General features: G+C 43.9%; 2 protein-coding genes across 2 annotated transcripts; both read right to left on the bottom strand.

Moving 5' to 3' along the window:
* Positions 1-1,735: 1,735 nt before the first annotated feature.
* LOC123131983 (upstream activation factor subunit spp27) lies at positions 1,736-4,225 on the bottom strand. The gene is made up of 2 exons (XM_044551721.1): positions 3,771-4,225; positions 1,736-2,241 (listed from the first exon to the last, which is right to left on the bottom strand). The coding sequence occupies exons 1-2, from the start codon at positions 4,083-4,085 to the stop codon at positions 2,116-2,118; spliced, it is 441 nt and encodes a 146-aa protein (XP_044407656.1). The 5' UTR covers positions 4,086-4,225; the 3' UTR covers positions 1,736-2,115.
* Positions 4,226-5,128: 903 nt separating this feature from the next.
* On the bottom strand, positions 5,129-7,630 carry LOC123131982 (probable pyridoxal 5'-phosphate synthase subunit PDX2). The gene is made up of 7 exons (XM_044551720.1): positions 7,352-7,630; positions 7,118-7,245; positions 6,325-6,412; positions 6,150-6,223; positions 5,824-6,015; positions 5,542-5,639; positions 5,129-5,438 (listed from the first exon to the last, which is right to left on the bottom strand). Exons 1-7 carry the CDS (start codon positions 7,407-7,409, stop codon positions 5,306-5,308), a joined length of 771 nt encoding a protein of 256 aa, XP_044407655.1. The 5' UTR covers positions 7,410-7,630; the 3' UTR covers positions 5,129-5,305.
* Positions 7,631-15,665: the final 8,035 nt, after the last annotated feature.

Raw genomic sequence — 15,665 nt, 5'->3', positions numbered from 1 at the left:
TCTAGTATTTTTTATGGGGAGGAGAAACCCCAAATGGGTAGACTATGTTCATAATTATTTCTCCTTGGACAAGTTTAGGGCAGCTTATGCAGGTGAGATTGAGCCCATGACAGATAGGAGTCAATGGCCTCATGTGGATGTTGGTTTCGACATGGATGCACCGATTGACAAAGGAAGACCGCCTAGAAGGCCTAGAAAGCAGAGGTACAAGAGTGCCCTCGAAGGTGGAAAAGGTGGTCCAAAAAAGAAAGAACCTAAACAATTGGGCAGCCAAAACAGATGCAAAAGATGCAATGAACTAGGTCACAGACAAGCTGGTTGCCCTTTAAATGGTCCCAAAAAAAGGTAATTATATAACCAACTATATTTTGCATTACTTTTGTCATGTTATGAATTGTTTCCAGTTATATGCATTTTGTATCATGTTGCAGGAAGAGAAAACAGAGAGCAAGAACATATCCTGCTGAAGATGATGAGCCAGGACCTCAAATTGGTGGTGCTCCTATTGGCACACCCAACAGGCAAATTGGTGGTGCTCCTCTTGGCACACCCAATAGGCAAATGCTTACTATTCCTGCCAGTCTCCATGATAGTCCTAGGCCAGTGACAAGAAGGTAATATACAGTAAAATGATTATTTCATTGCAGTCCAAAGTTGATCTCTCATGTTTACTATTCCACTCTTTATAGGATGCTGGCTATGGCCTTAGATGATGAATCATCAGAGCCAACAGAGATACCTTCAACCTCGCGTGCGAGAAAGTTGACCCCTAAGAGAAAAAGAACGTAGATCGTGACGTGCTTATGTGGTGAACTAGATGCTATGCCATGTCATTTTTGGGGGCTGAACATGCTATGTCGTGTCCTTTTGTGTCGAACTATGTTTGTTGATTCTTATGTATGGATGTCAGAGTCAGACTATCTATTATTGTAACCAAATGTTTGCACTTGCCATGATTTGTGAAGAAATGCTGTCCAAGTGGTAGCCTGATGATGCACAAATTTTTTGGCCAAAAAATCAAACTACCCAGAAAAGGTTGAAACAATTCCAGAAAATAAAGAGTTTTAAATTGAGCATTCTGGGAAAATTTGAGCTCACTTGGCCGAACAGAAATAGATAAACTTAAAAACAGATCATTTCCAGCCTATTTTTGGGTCAAATTTGGCCTAAAATTGAAATTATGCAGGAAACATTGAAACAATTACGGAAAACCGTGAATTTCTGGGAGAATTTGAGATCATTTGGCGGAGCAGAAATTAGAATATTAAGAAGTACCCAGAATGACAAATCTGAAGCTCACAACTTCAGAAAGTACACAGAACCACAAGTCTGAAGTTCCTTAGATTTGGGAGAGCACGAACCTGTGCAGCAGCTGGGGGAAGGCAGAGCCCATTGCGGCAGCAGCAAGCTCGGCGAGGGTCAGCAGGAGGAAGCAGCAGCTCGGGGAAGGTTCCACACAGCGAGACCTCGCTGCATCTCACGGACGCACATCAGCATGCAGCGGCAGCTCGTGGAAGGTTGCGCACAGTGAGGGCGTCACAAGCTCAAGGAGGCACAACACCACACAGCAGCAGCTCAGGGGAGGACGCCCTTGCCGGTATAGCCGCTGCGAGGTCGCACGACGTACGGCGAGGTTGCAGGGCGGCCATCCAGACGAACAGAGTACAGGCAAAAGGAAGAAGAGATAAGATACATGTCCGATTGGGATTAATCATCCTGATTTGGACCAGGGGCATTTTGGTCACATAATTTATACTATAATCTGCCAAATGATCCAAACCGTGTACAGAGGGCAAATCCTCAAGATTACAGCAAATGTGTGGTAAATCCTCAGTTACAGGATAAACGGGGGCAAATCCTCAAAGTATAATTAAAGGCGTGGCAAATCCTCAAATTCCCCAAACACCGAACGAACCACAAAACACAGGGAATCCTTCTTACATGCATCACCGAACCCCCAACCCTTAAATGGCGAACAAAGTCTGAAGTCTGAACTCCGTATTAACTTAACTACCTAGTAGAACCATGACTTGGACAGGGATCGCAAAAGAAGCCTTCCATTCCAACGCTAGCCCTGGGCAGAAAGCACAAGCGTTGGCCCCCCACTCGACAGCCTTAGATAGTCTTCACGAAATGAGGGGACAAGAGCTTGGTGACCTCCATCATATGAACCGTGTCCCTCCCAGGAAAGATGGTTTTGAGCTTCTCGTCACAGATGATCTCCCTCTTGTTCAGTGGGTTCTGCAAATCATGTAGAGGGAGTTTGTATTACAGGACCACAGATGGCAAACTAGTAAAGCAGTCAATTCAATTTTTACCTAATCAGTCCATAGATTGTGCAAAATCAGTAATAATTGAGCTAGCTATTAAAAGCACTCAGAATAACATATCTAAAATACAAATTACAACCTCATCTTTATGACTTCACAAGTTGCCAGTGGAGACTGCAGAGTAGATTTCAAACGGAAACCACTAACTGTTTCTCATAAAGAAAACTATACATCATATAGGATCAACGATGCAATTAAAAAGGTGCAATCAACAAACCACGCATTTATCAAACAACTGTCAATTATACATAAATTCCTGCAGATAGATGGCAAGCTAGTAAAATGGTCAATTGCATTTGGTATCTAGTTAGCCAATAGATTATGCAACATCAGTATAACTTGGCTAAAAGCAGTCAATAGAACATATATAATAAAAATTACAACACTATGGTTTATAAAATTGCAAGTGCAGAGTGGACTTCAATTGAAACTACTCCCTCCATCCCAAAATAAGTGTCTCAACTTTGTACTAGCTTTAGTATAAAAAACTGTACTAAGCTTGAGACACTTATTTTGAAACGGAGGGAGTATTAACTAATTTTGATACAGCAAGCTAGATCATATAGGTTTAACCATGGGAATAAAAAGGTAAAATCAACAATACAGACATTTTATCAAAGTATCAAACAACTCTCAATTATGCATGAATTCCTGCAAACACACAGAAATTCTTGCCTCACCAGAGGAACACAGTGAACAGAAAGATTAGGGCCTAACACCAGTTTACAAGTATTGTTGGTGATGTGCTGAATAGACACCAAGCAACACGCATCCAGAAAGAACCAAGACTGAACATGAAAATTTGAACAGAAAGTGGCCTGCTCATTAGTATTAGAGCTATGCAACCACCTCAGCACATAATTAAAATGCTAGTAGCTCACTCTACCCAGTGAGATTAATACACTACTCCCTCCGTTCCTAAATATAAGTTTTTTAGATATTTCAATATGGACTACATCATAGTCCATATTGAAATATCTAAAAAGACTTATATTTACGAACAGGAGGAGTATCTATCTAAGACAGGGAAATGAGGAATGAACTACAGAGGTTTCCCCCTACAATAATCTTGCAACACAAACAAATGAAAGGTGCTTTATCTTAAGCACAACCCACAAATTATCAGGGTCGAACAGAACACATATTTAGACTCACTTGGATGAAACTTTTGTCAAACTTAATGTGCCAATTACTGTTATATCCAAAAGACAACAATACAGCAGTAAATCCCCCCCTCCCCGCAAAAAAACCCCAATCCCAACATCAAACCAGGCAATACAATCGCTACTGGCTGGTAAGTCGAGACAATCTATAACCAAATCGACCAAAATGATGTTCGCTTCTTTAAAAATCCCCACCGCCCGACGAACACAGCGCAATACAGTTGAGGCCGCACAAATAGGATCAACGAAGAGCTAAGGCGCCGTCCACGGGCACTACCTGGAGGTCCTTGGCCTTGATGTAGTCCCAGACGATCTTGAGGACGCCGGAGCGGGAGATGTGAGCGGCGCCGCCGAACTTGCGCAGGGCGTCCGAGACCGGCACCGGCCGCATGATCCCGCGGAGATTGTTCGGATCCACCGGCTTCTTGTCCGCCTTGGGCTTCGCGGCCGCCGACGCGGGCTTCTTGCCCCCCTTCGCCGCCGCCGCCGCCGCCGCCGATGCGGTCTTCTTGCCCCCCTTTGCCGCCGCCGCCGCCGCCGGGGACATGAGGGCCCGGCACCCGCGGAACACCGTAGCCGCCGCCGTCGACATCGCCGCTCCGCGCTCCGCTTCGGTGGTGGTGTACGGCGAGGGAGCGGGGGGAGTGGGGAGGGCGGAGGGTTTTGCGAGGTTTAGGGTTTGGGGGAAGGCCTGGAGCCCATTTTGTATTTGGAGCCTTGGACTTGGCCGTGGGGATTGGGGAAGGAGGAGACCTCTCCCTTTTGCGTTGCGGTCCTTACGACTTGTCGTAACTACAGATGGATCCGCATATCTCGCCTTTGCCAAGTGTCTTCGACTCTTCGTGCACTTTACGGCAAATTTGCGTTTCTTTCCTGGGTTAATCGTGACGGTTTGTTCGCCCTCCCAGTCCTACTGCTGATTCATATTTCGAAGTATATATTTATAAATGTTACCCCGCAAAAAAAATTATATTTACAATGTTCAACTTTTAAAAAGTACTATATCTATAATGATCGTTGTAAGAAAAGTATGTTTATAATGTAAAAAAATCACCACAAAAAAATGTACAAAAAAATCAAAGTTCTCTTTCAGCCATCGTGCACTTTTTTGGAGCTCTACTTCGGTCGTTGTCGAATTTTGTGGTTCTGAATTTATTTTATAATTTGTTCTAGAAACATGGGCACGAAACAAACAAATGAAAATAGCTATACAGATACGGGGCAAGATAAAGAGATTACTACAATTCATCGCAATGTCAATCACAACCTTCGCCGACAAGATAATGACACAAGAGAAGAATGCTTTCTCCAGTTGTCTTCACCAATGCGACAAATGCATAGTACTCGTGATCTAAAAGGTCTTATATTACTTTACATAGGGAGTAATATCAAAGATACTCAGCAGTAAATATGAACCAAAACGGCATTATCTACCATCACACTAGAAGAATTTTTTCATCAAGCTGACATGAAAACCATGACAAACATACATCACCATTCAGGCATTCACGAGACGCGTAGTACTACAGTGACGTTGGTTGTGTGCATCTCAGTTATGCAGAGGCCGGGTGTAATGCTTAAATCTTTTAAGTAATAAAGCACCCCTTTTCGAAAAAAGTACTACTGACACACAGATCCAATCCAACTGGTCAGCCTCCTTGTCATAGCAATATCATAGTGTTTGGAGCACAATGGCCATTATTTTGATTGGCACAGCTTTGACGCCAAAAATATTCTTTGGACTGGGCATAACAAATGCCCAGAATCCTTTCCTGTCACCAACCGGATAATCAAATTTCGGGTTTCCTAGCTCTACTCGAAAATGGGTAGATCAGGAGCCTTATTCTTCGACCCAACATCTGCATCGTTTGAGGATGCAGATAGCGATAGCGCAGCCAAGGCCTTTGCTTGAGATTCTTTGTCCATGTCCAAGAAGAGGCGATGCCTGGCGAGGAGCAGAGCGCAAGCAATGTGTCTTCAGTGTTAAAAGCTTGGCCACTGAGTGGTGAAGTAAATAACATAAAGTCACATGGACGTAGAACGCTTACCATCTAGAGTCTGATGTTAGCTCTGGGTGGAATGCGGTGGCAAGGATGTTCCCTTGCCGAACTGCAACAATCACCCGATCTTTGGAGTACACTTGGTCCTGCAAGATTTGATTTGCCCATCAGTTCTGTGCTTATTTGATTAGACCGACAAATCCTATTGAGTCCATCTACATTGGACCCTACAACTCTAATCTTTTCAAATATGGGCAGAATATGATAACTGGCAGCAGAAGATGGATATTATGATCAAACTCAAGAGAGCAAAAAAAAAAAAACGCAAACCTCCAAACCCTCGCCAGATGTTATTGTAATGCTGGGTCTGCCAGCAGGAACAGGGCAATCGGCTAATACTTCAACATCCTGGCCTACTTCTAGGATAGCAGGTGCTCGTATAAATACGCCACGGCATGTATGACTCCCTCCTTCCTTCTCTGCAAGCATTGGCACTGAAAGTTCTGTTTCGAAGCTTTGAAGCTGCAAGAGAAATGTAGTCGGCAATCAGACATGGTGTTCACATTCTTCCCCATTTATCTGATGAACTTCCGAAGATCAAATGATATTACCAACTAATTTAGCCATCAAATAAACAACATGGACCTCAAATTTACCTGGCTACCAAAAAAGTTACGGTGGACAGTACAATCTAGTCCACCAACAAGCTCCTGGCCTCCTGTTTTCTGCCCTGCAAGTTATATTGCTTATCAGTCATGATGTCCCATCAATTAATCTTATAGAGATAAAGTCCTAAGAAGTTACTGGTCGGTGGTCCAGAATTCCACATACCTACTGCCTTGTTAGCAAGGAAGATGAGCCCAGCACAGGTTCCCCATACGGGTTTTCCTGTGCCGACAAACTCTCGAAGTGCAGGAAACTGCAAAGAAGATGGGTTGAAATGTTTGAGCATTTTACAGTGTAAGTAAATAAACAGGTAACAATTGAGTAAATCTGTCACAAGCTGTTCTGCTGAAGCTACAGGCTACAATGCCATGACCATGTAGAGGAAATGTCGAAAATTACTGCCATTTCGAATGACTACCCTTTTTCACAATTCTCTATTCGACAGCCAGCACCACTACACATAGACGACTAACTGAAATTTGACTTTGATGCAGTTCTCTTTTCCTTTTGATCAATGCAATGAAGCACTAAAACAACCTCTCTTTGGTTTTCCAAACAAACAGGGGGGAAATGTGCATCAATAAGGATAAGACAGTGTTTCTCAAATCTGATCAAAAGCAAGTTGTTTGATCAAATTTCAGTGATTAATATACTAATTGGGCAGGCAATTACTAGTGCAGCGTGCTAACCCGCTTGATTCGTTTTCTGATGTGCAACCAATTACTAGTGCGGTGTAGTACCCACTTGAGTCATTTTCAGCTACGGCAGAATCTAACAAAGAAAGAGCCTTATCATTTGAGTCCAATTCCCACCTTCCAGTGAACCATCAAGTGCCATGGCTGATGCATAGATTCAGAGATATTTCGCAGAGCCTCCATCAACACATACACATACACATACACATACACATACACACATAGACGGCGATTATGAAGCATGTGAGAAAGGAAGAGCCTACGAGGTTGTGGAAGTTGGCGAGCTTGGCCATGGTGGTGCTCTCGCCGCCGGGGATGATGAGGGAGTCGATGCCAAGCAGCTGCTCCGCCTTCCGCACCTCCACCCCCTTGGCCCCGATCCTCCTCAGCGCTGCACCCAGACCCGAAATCAGTAACACGACACGCGCGCAGGCAACCCGAAATCAGTAACACGACACGCGCGCAGGCAAGGCGAGGAGGAAAGAACGCGCGCGCACCGGCCATGTGCTCGTTGTAGGAGCCCTGCAGCGCGAGGACGCCGACCACCGCCGCCATGGCCGCTCCCTCTCTGCCCCTTCGCCTGCCTCGGGACGTGTGGTGCGGCTTTGGTTAGGTGGGTGGGAATGGGGCGGAGGGTGGCGGTGACGTCACGGGAGTGGGGAGGGAGGGGAGGAAGGAGGCGCACGTCGCCGTGGGCGGCGGCCGCCACACACGGTGAGTGGGTGACGCACGGACGGACGGAGACGGCGCCTCTGGGGGAGTGGGAGTCGAGCGACAAAGGCCGTCCGATCGTCGGGTAGGGGCTGGGCTCGGGTGACGGCTGTGAGACCGTCAGCCCACCAGCCCTAGTGGCACGCACCCTATAAGAGAAATAAATTCCTTCTCAAAAAATGAATAGGAGAAATAAATATTTTCAACCCTAAAAAAGTGGTCACCCTACAAAAGAACCCATCAACTTGTTATCCCCAACCATAAAAACATGCTGTCAGTTTGTTCCTTAGAAACGATGTACTCCTTTTTATCTTCTATGGCAATTTCATGAGAAGTGAGCGGTTTTAAAACCCACCCATCAAGGATGTGATCTGGGTATAACCAATTTTGATTTCACGTTTAGGGGTTATTACAGCTTGCAAAAAAAAAAGATCAAGAGAGGGTGATTTTGAAAGAGTTCTTGATAACTTTTAGTTTTATTGATGATTTTGTTGTTGTTCATATTTCTTTCTAGCCGTTTGGATCTATCACAATTTCATTGGTTGTTGGATAAAGCCAGAAATCGGACAAGTTTGTCTCTCTCCAGTCATAAAAAACTAGAATTGGTAATCCCGCCGGTTTGTTGAGCTCAATGGCCAAGCCTACCACTTGTTGTTCATATTTCTTTTTAGTTGTTTGGATCTAACACAATTTCATTGGTTATCAGATAAAGCCATAAATCAGACCACTTTGCCTTTCTCCGGTCATAAAAATCTAGAATTGGCGACCTTGTCGGTTTGTTAAGCTCAATGGACAAGCTCCCCCCCCCCCCAAAAAAAAGGACAACCAATTGCATGGTTTTATCAGATTTTCATACAAACTGGAGCCATTGAACCGGTAGAAATTAAGGTGTGTATGCTCATGCTAGATTGACGACATTCGAACCAAGCTAATATTGGAAATATGAGCAATTTACCAAATGATTTTATTAACAGAAATACTAGATAAAGCATGACTAATATAGTAGAGATAAAATAAGTCATGCGTTCTGACAGAGAGAAGGTAAATAGCTTTTGCATATATGAACCGTAGCCTATCATATCTAAAGCAGACAGTATAGCAAGTAGCATATATGAAGTAGAACCTATCATGTGTAGGACAAGGACTAGAACAAGGAACTGCGGCAGAATCTTTAACAGGAAAGACAAGAACACGTACGGGACAGCAGCAGCAGAAGCGCTGGACTTGGGGTCGGTGTCCTCGCCTGCCATGTCGTCGAGGAGGTCGTGGACGTCGGGGAAGAAGTCGTCGGCGACCGGATCATCCGTGATGAAGCAGCCAGTAGTCGCGCTGAGCGCTCCCCAAAAACCTTATCACCCTTCTCCCGTATAGGACTCAAAAGGTGCGGTTTCGGATAGTAAGGATACTCTCCTCTCAGTTGACCAACAGCTTGTCTTCCACATCTAATTCACGGGATCTCCGATCACAAAGAATGGGTTACCACTGTGAACAACTCATATTGTGGGTCTCATACCCATCTCCCTCGATGCATTATCTATCACATTACGTGATAGACCCTTGATAAAAGGATCTGCCAGATTTTTAGACGTTTGGATATAATCCAACGCAATAACTCTGGAGTTTTTCATTTTTCTGACAGACTTTAACCTTCTCTGAACGTGTCTTGATGACTTCATGTTATCCTTTGAGCTGCTCACTTTCGTGATCACAGTTTGATTGTCGCAGTTCATAAGGACACCCGGTACAGGTTTCTCAACAACCGGCAAGTCATTCAAGAGCCGGCGAAGCCAATCTGCTTCAACCGTAGATGTATCTAGTGTTGTGAGTTCTGCTTCCATTGTTGACCTCGTTAAGATGGTCTGCTTGCAAGACTTCCAAGAAACAGCGCCACCTCCATGAGTGAATACATAACCGCTCGTGGCCTTTATCTCATCAGCATCTGAGATCCAGTTTGAGTCACTATACCCTTCAAGCACCTTTGGATGCCCGGTGTAGTGAATTCCATAATGTGCAGTGCCTTTCAAATAACGCAAAACTCTTTTTAGAGCTTTCCAATGCACATATCCTGGTTTTGAAACAAACCGACTCAGTTTGCTAACAGCAAAAGAGATGTCAGGTCTTGTAGCACTGGCTAAGTACATAAGCGAGCCAATAATCTGAGAATACTTCAATTGGTCTCTAGCAATTCTTTGATTCTTTCGAAGCAACACACTAGCATCATATGGTGTTGGAGAGGGCTTGCAGTCACTATAGCCAAAGCGACTCAAGATCCTTTCCACATAGTGAGATTGAAGCAATGTAATCCCACCATCATCGTCTCTCAACAACTTGATGTTCAAAATGACATCAACCACTCATAAATCGTTCATCTCAAAACAACGAGATAGGAAATCCTTGACCTCCTTAATAACATTCGGATTGGTTCCGAAAATCAGTATGTCATCAACATACAAGCACAGGATAACTCCCTCGCCCCCACCATGGCGATAGTACACACATTTGTCAGCTTCGTTGACAACAAAGCCTGCAGCTGTTAAAGTTCTTTCAAACTTCTCATGCCACTGTTTGGGTGCTTGCTTAAGTTCGTACAAAGACTTCAGCAACTTGCACACTTTTCCTTCCTGACCATCTAGTACAAACCCATCTGGTTGTTCCATATAAATTTCCTCGTCCAACTCTCCATTTAGGAAAGTAGTCTTAACATCCATTTGATGAATGAGAAGACCATGCGAGGCAGCTAGTGAAAGTAGAACTCGAATAGTGGTCAGTCAAGCCACAGGTGAGTAAGTATCAAAGAAGTCTTCACCTTCCTTTTGGGTATAACCCTTAGCCACGAGCCGAGCCTTGTACTTTTCAATAGTACCATCAGGCCTAAGCTTCTTCTTGAATACCCATTTGCATCCTATAGGTTTGCACCCATAAGGACGATCAGTTATCTCCCAAGTTTCATTCTCCAAGATGGAATCCATCTTGCTATGAACCGCTTCCTTCCAGTAGTCAGCATCTTCAGATGCATAGGCCTCTGAAATAGAACTGGGAGTGTCATCTATGAGGTACACAAGAAAATCATCACCAAAGGACTTTGCAGTCCTCTGTCTCTTGCTCCTAATAGGAACTTCATTGTTCTCCTCCACAGGACTTTCAAAGTGTTCCATCAAAATTGTAGGTTCGGTAATTGTAACTGGTTCCCGATTCGATGAATTAGGCATCTCCTGATTAGATGAGGTAGCCATATCCTTCATGGGAAAGATATCTTCAAAGAAAGTTGCATCATTCGACTCCATGATCGTACCAACATGCATGTCAGGTACCTCAGATTTTACAACCAATAATCTATAGCCAATGCTATGAAAATCATATCCCAGGAAAACACAATCCACAGTCTTTGGTCCAAGCTTCCGCTTCTTTGAAATTGGAGCATTGAATTTCGCCAAACAACCCCATGTTCGCAGATAAGAGAGTTTTAACCTTTTCTTCTCCCATTCCTTGAATGGAGTTATCTCTTTGTTCTTTGTGGGGACTCGGTTCAGGACATGACATGCTGTCAATACCGCCTCCCCTCATCATGCCTTGGAGAGACCCGATGTATCTAACATGGCGTTAACCAAATCAGTTAGAGTACGGTTCTTTCTTTCGGCCACCCCATTTGACTGAGGTGAGTAGGGAGGCGTCCTCTCATGGATTATACCATGTTTCGCACAAAAAGCATCAAACTCATTGGAAAAATAATCCCCACCACGGTCGGGCCTAAGCCTCTTGATTTTCCGATCAAGTTGGTTTTCCACTTCAGCTTTATAGATCTTGAAAAAGTTCAAAGCCTCATCCTTAGATTTCAGAAGATACACACGACAATATCTAGTGGAGTCATCAATTAACATCATGAAATATGTCTTTCCACCTTTTGTCAACACACCGTTCATTTCACATAGATCTGAATGTATGAGCTCTAGTGATGGAAGATTTCTTATTTCCGCAGTCATGTGAGACTTACAAGGTTGCTTAGCTTGCACACACACTTGACACTTAGATCCCTTGACGGTGGTGAAACTAGGGATTAAGTTCAACTTTGCTAGTCGCGACATGCAACCAAAGTTAACATGACAAAGACGTGAATGCCACACATTGGATTCACTATTGTTGCAAATATGATTAACAACTTTATTGCAAACGTCTGATAAGGATAAACGAAACAAGCCTCCTGACTCATAGCCTTTACCAACAAAGGTTCCATACTTGGATATTAAAAATTTATTCGACTCAAAGATAAGCTTGTAGCCATCTCTACACAGAAGAGATCCGCTAACAAGATTTTTATTGACGGAGGGGACATAATGCACGTTCTTCAGCCGCACGATCTTCCCCGAATTAAATTTCAGATCTACCATGTCAACACCACGAACAGAAGCACTTGAATCGTTGCCCATCAGCACGGTTGAAGTCCCTGCGGTCTGATAAGACGAAAACATGGAAATATCACCGCATACATGCACATTATCACCCGTGTCAATCAACCAGTCAGGAGAATGACATACTGAAAGAATAGTGGGAAATATACCATACCCAGCATCCTTCATGTCAGTGTCTCCAATGACAACATTAGCGGTCTTGCCGCCTTTCCCAGGATGACGCTTGTCATAGCGATTAGGGCAACTAGGAGCCCAATGATCAGGATCCCCACACACATGACAAGCACCTTTCTTCTTGCCATTCTTCTTCTTGAAGTTCGTGTGTTGCACAGCCTTGTTCTTCCCATCAAACTTTACTTTTCCATCAAACTTGCCCTTGTTCTTGAACTTGTGGGGCTGGAAGTTCTGCTTCTGTACCACACTGGCACTAGATCCTCCCTCAATACCTCGAGCACGTGTGTCCTTTGCTCTCGTCTTTTCTTTCACATCAAGAGTGCCAATGAGATTCAGGACGGAAAACTCCTGCCTCTTATGCTTCAGCAAGGTGGCAAAGTTCCTCCATGAAGGGGGAAGCTTAGTGATGATACCTCCGGCAACAAACTTGTCCGGTAGCATACAACTGAAGTGCTCAAATTCTCTAGCAAATGACTGTATCTCATGAGCTTGCTCAACCACGGAGCGCTCTTCAGTCATCCTGTAATCATAGAATTGCTCCATGATGTACAACTCAGTGCCAGCATCCGAGACCCCAAACTTGGCCTCGAGTGCATCCCACATATCTTTTCCATTATCAATTGACGCATAAGCATCAACTATGTTCTCATCAAAAACACTCAAGAGAGCAGCCTTAAACAGAGTATCTATTTTCTGAAAAGCTTGTGCCTGTTGAGCATCAAGCTCACCTTCAGGTTTGCCGAGAGTGGCGTCACAGCAACTCATGGTTTGAAACCATAAGACTGCTCTCACGCGCCACCTCTTATAGTGGATACCCTCAAACATAGGTCTCATGGAAGCAGCAAAACCACTTGGGGTAAATTTCCTATAATAAGGTTTTTGGATTATTGGAAATATGAGCAATTTACCAAATGATTTTATTAACAGAAATACTAGATAAAGCATGACTAATATAGTAGAGATAGAACAAGTCATGCGTTCTGACAGAGAGAAGGTAAATAGCTTCTGCATATATGAACCGTAGCCTATCATATCTAAAGCAGACAGTATAGCAAGTAGCATATATGAAGTAGAACCTATCATGTGTAGGACAAGGACTAGAACAAGGAACTGCGGCAGAATCTTTAACAGGAAAGACAAGAACACGTACGGGACAGCAGCAGCAGAAGCGCTGGACTTGGGGTCAGTGTCCTCGCCTGCCATGTAGTCGAGGAGGTTGTGGACGTCGGGGAAGAAGTCGTCGGCGACCGGATCGTCCGTGATGAAGCAGCCAGTAGTCGCGCTGAGCGCTCCCCAAAAACCTTATCACCCTTCTCCCGTACAGGACTCAAAAGGTGCAGTTTCGGAGGCCTACTGTTGTGTCTCTCTGGAGAGGAGCGACCTCTCTTATATAGGCACAGGAGAAGGACGCGAAGATACTGTGGCAGGAGGTGAAGCAACGAATGCGGCGCGGCGCGGCGCGTCGTGACGGGCGGGCGGCGGAGGAGGAGCGTGCATGGATATCCCTCTTGTTCTCATGCTCGTACAAGTGAGAAAATAACCTCCCTTATAAGGAGGTCCAACTCCCACTAAACTAACAATGTGGGACTAAACTTTAGTAGTATCCCTTGCCTTGCACAAATGGACTAAGTGGGCCTCTAGGATTTATTAGGAATTTCTGAAATAGTTATTGGGCTGCCTAAAATAGACTAAATTCCAGCATGTAACATGGTTGCAGATTGGAGAGCTAACATGCCGCAGTAACCAAACTCACCACGAGTCAGTTCTGGGCTAAGCAGAAGGAAATCATCTTATTTGACCATTTGTTCTCTATGTATTTTTTTCTACGTATCAAACCCAATGAATCGACTATTCAATCGGTAAAAACCTGAACATAAAACGCCCATGCACCTAGGAGGAGCCGCGACACCTACCACGTGGAACCATGCTAGAGAGAATTAAATCACTTGATCAGTCACCACATATAGATATTCAAGATCCAATGTGAGGCTTTTCCAAATGATTTCTATGGTACGATGCTAGAGGGAATTCACCACCTATCTTAATCAATAAAATTGCCGAGCTACTCATCAATAAGGCATAATTAGTCGTTAGTCTAACCAGGACTATGTGTTTGTAGTAGTAGCTATCTAGCCATGTCTCTCTTTTGTACGAGTTTGTCCAAACCAAGAAAGTAAAATGGATTTCTTTAACAGCAATTTCATTAGAAGATTGCGTTGCGCATCACTTAAAATCAGACAACTTAATGCCTCTTGTTTTCACTTTTAGTGTATGAGTAGTAAAGAAAGTGAGAAGATCATGTGCATGTACGTAACTTAACCAAGAAAAGGATGACCATGACACAATGAACATGAGTGATTCGGTGAACTCATATACTTCTCAGAGAGAGAGAGAGAGAGAGAGAGAGAGAGAGAGAGAGAGAGAGAGAGAGAGAGAGAGAGAGAGAGAGAGAGAGAGAGAGAGAGAGAGAGAGAGAGAGAGAGAGAGAGAGAGAGAGAGAGAGAGAGAGAGAGAGAGAGAGAGAGAGAGAGAGAGAGAGGTGCCTTGGGTGTAAGAAAGCTACACGACCAATATGCACAAACTAGAAAGTGCATGGTTTTTATTTCTCTCCTATGGTGTGCTCTATATAAGTCACCATATTGATATGCATATTGAAACAATGCTTTGACTTGACACTTTTCACACATCTGTATGTATGCGTAAACTAAAGCTAAACAATGTATTCCCTCCATCCGGAAATACTTGTCGAAGAAATGGATAAAAATGGAAGTATCTAGAACCAAAATACATCTAGATACATCCATTTCTCCGACAAGTATTTATGGACGGAGGAAGTAATAATTTTTGGGTGCTAGAATGGGCTTGGAAGGCAAACGGAATGCCAAAACTCAAGAGAGGTGCCTTGGGTGTAAGAAAGCTACACGACCAATATGCACAAACTAGAAAGTGCATGCCTGGATGAGTATGGTCTCTAGGAACTAGAAAGGACTCCGTATTTCTGCGCACAACCTTTCATCTAGGTTAGGCATTGTTTAGTCATTCAAAAAATTGCTACGTCTTTGTGCTGATGCTTTCGATGTTGGTCACTCTGCTGGGTAGAGGCACAAAAGAATTACATGTATATATGCTGGTGTCAAGCGTGGCTGGCCTCGTTGGTGTCTTGGTGACCTCATGGATGTAAAAAAAATCTAGCTAATGCAAATGGTAGAATAGTTGTTGATTCCCGTAAAGAAAAAGTAAGATGTGTACACAGTGTTGTGTGCTCAAGTGGGCTTTTAACGTAAAAATTTGACCATGGATAATAAATAAAAAACAGTCAAAATTTGTTACTTCAAGTCCACGAGCCCACCCGGCCAACGTTTGTGTTGCAGGCAACAACACATACTCCCAGTGTTATGAGTCTGCCACATGACCAATACGCTACAAAACCATCAATCCACACACATGGTTCTTTGCTCTTCTTCAATGCCAATTTGACATTCAGCCCCCAATTGTGTAGCCGATAACCTTTTCCTTGATG

The sequence above is a fragment of the Triticum aestivum genome, chromosome 6A (assembly GCF_018294505.1).
Source record: "Triticum aestivum cultivar Chinese Spring chromosome 6A, IWGSC CS RefSeq v2.1, whole genome shotgun sequence".
Lineage (NCBI taxonomy): Eukaryota > Viridiplantae > Streptophyta > Magnoliopsida > Poales > Poaceae > Triticum > Triticum aestivum.
Note: the sequence above shows the minus strand (reverse complement) of the source record. Positions and strands in the feature narration are given on the sequence as shown.

Excerpts from the sequence above, each read along its gene's own strand:
- LOC123131983 (XM_044551721.1), bottom strand. The coding sequence starts at position 4,085 with ATGTCGACGGCGGCGGCTACGGTGTTCCGCGGGTGCCGGGCCCTCATG. Across the intron at positions 2,242-3,770 it reads TCAAGGCCAAGGACCTCCAG|AACCCACTGAACAAGAGGGA; the intron begins GTAGTGCCCGTG and ends CATGATTTGCAG.
- LOC123131982 (XM_044551720.1), bottom strand. The coding sequence starts at position 7,409 with ATGGCGGCGGTGGTCGGCGTCCTCGCGCTGCAGGGCTCCTACAACGAG. Across the intron at positions 6,224-6,324 it reads CCTTGCTAACAAGGCAGTAG|GGCAGAAAACAGGAGGCCAG; the intron begins GTATGTGGAATT and ends TATAACTTGCAG. Across the intron at positions 5,640-5,823 it reads CATCTGGCGAGGGTTTGGAG|GACCAAGTGTACTCCAAAGA; the intron begins GTTTGCGTTTTT and ends CAAATCTTGCAG.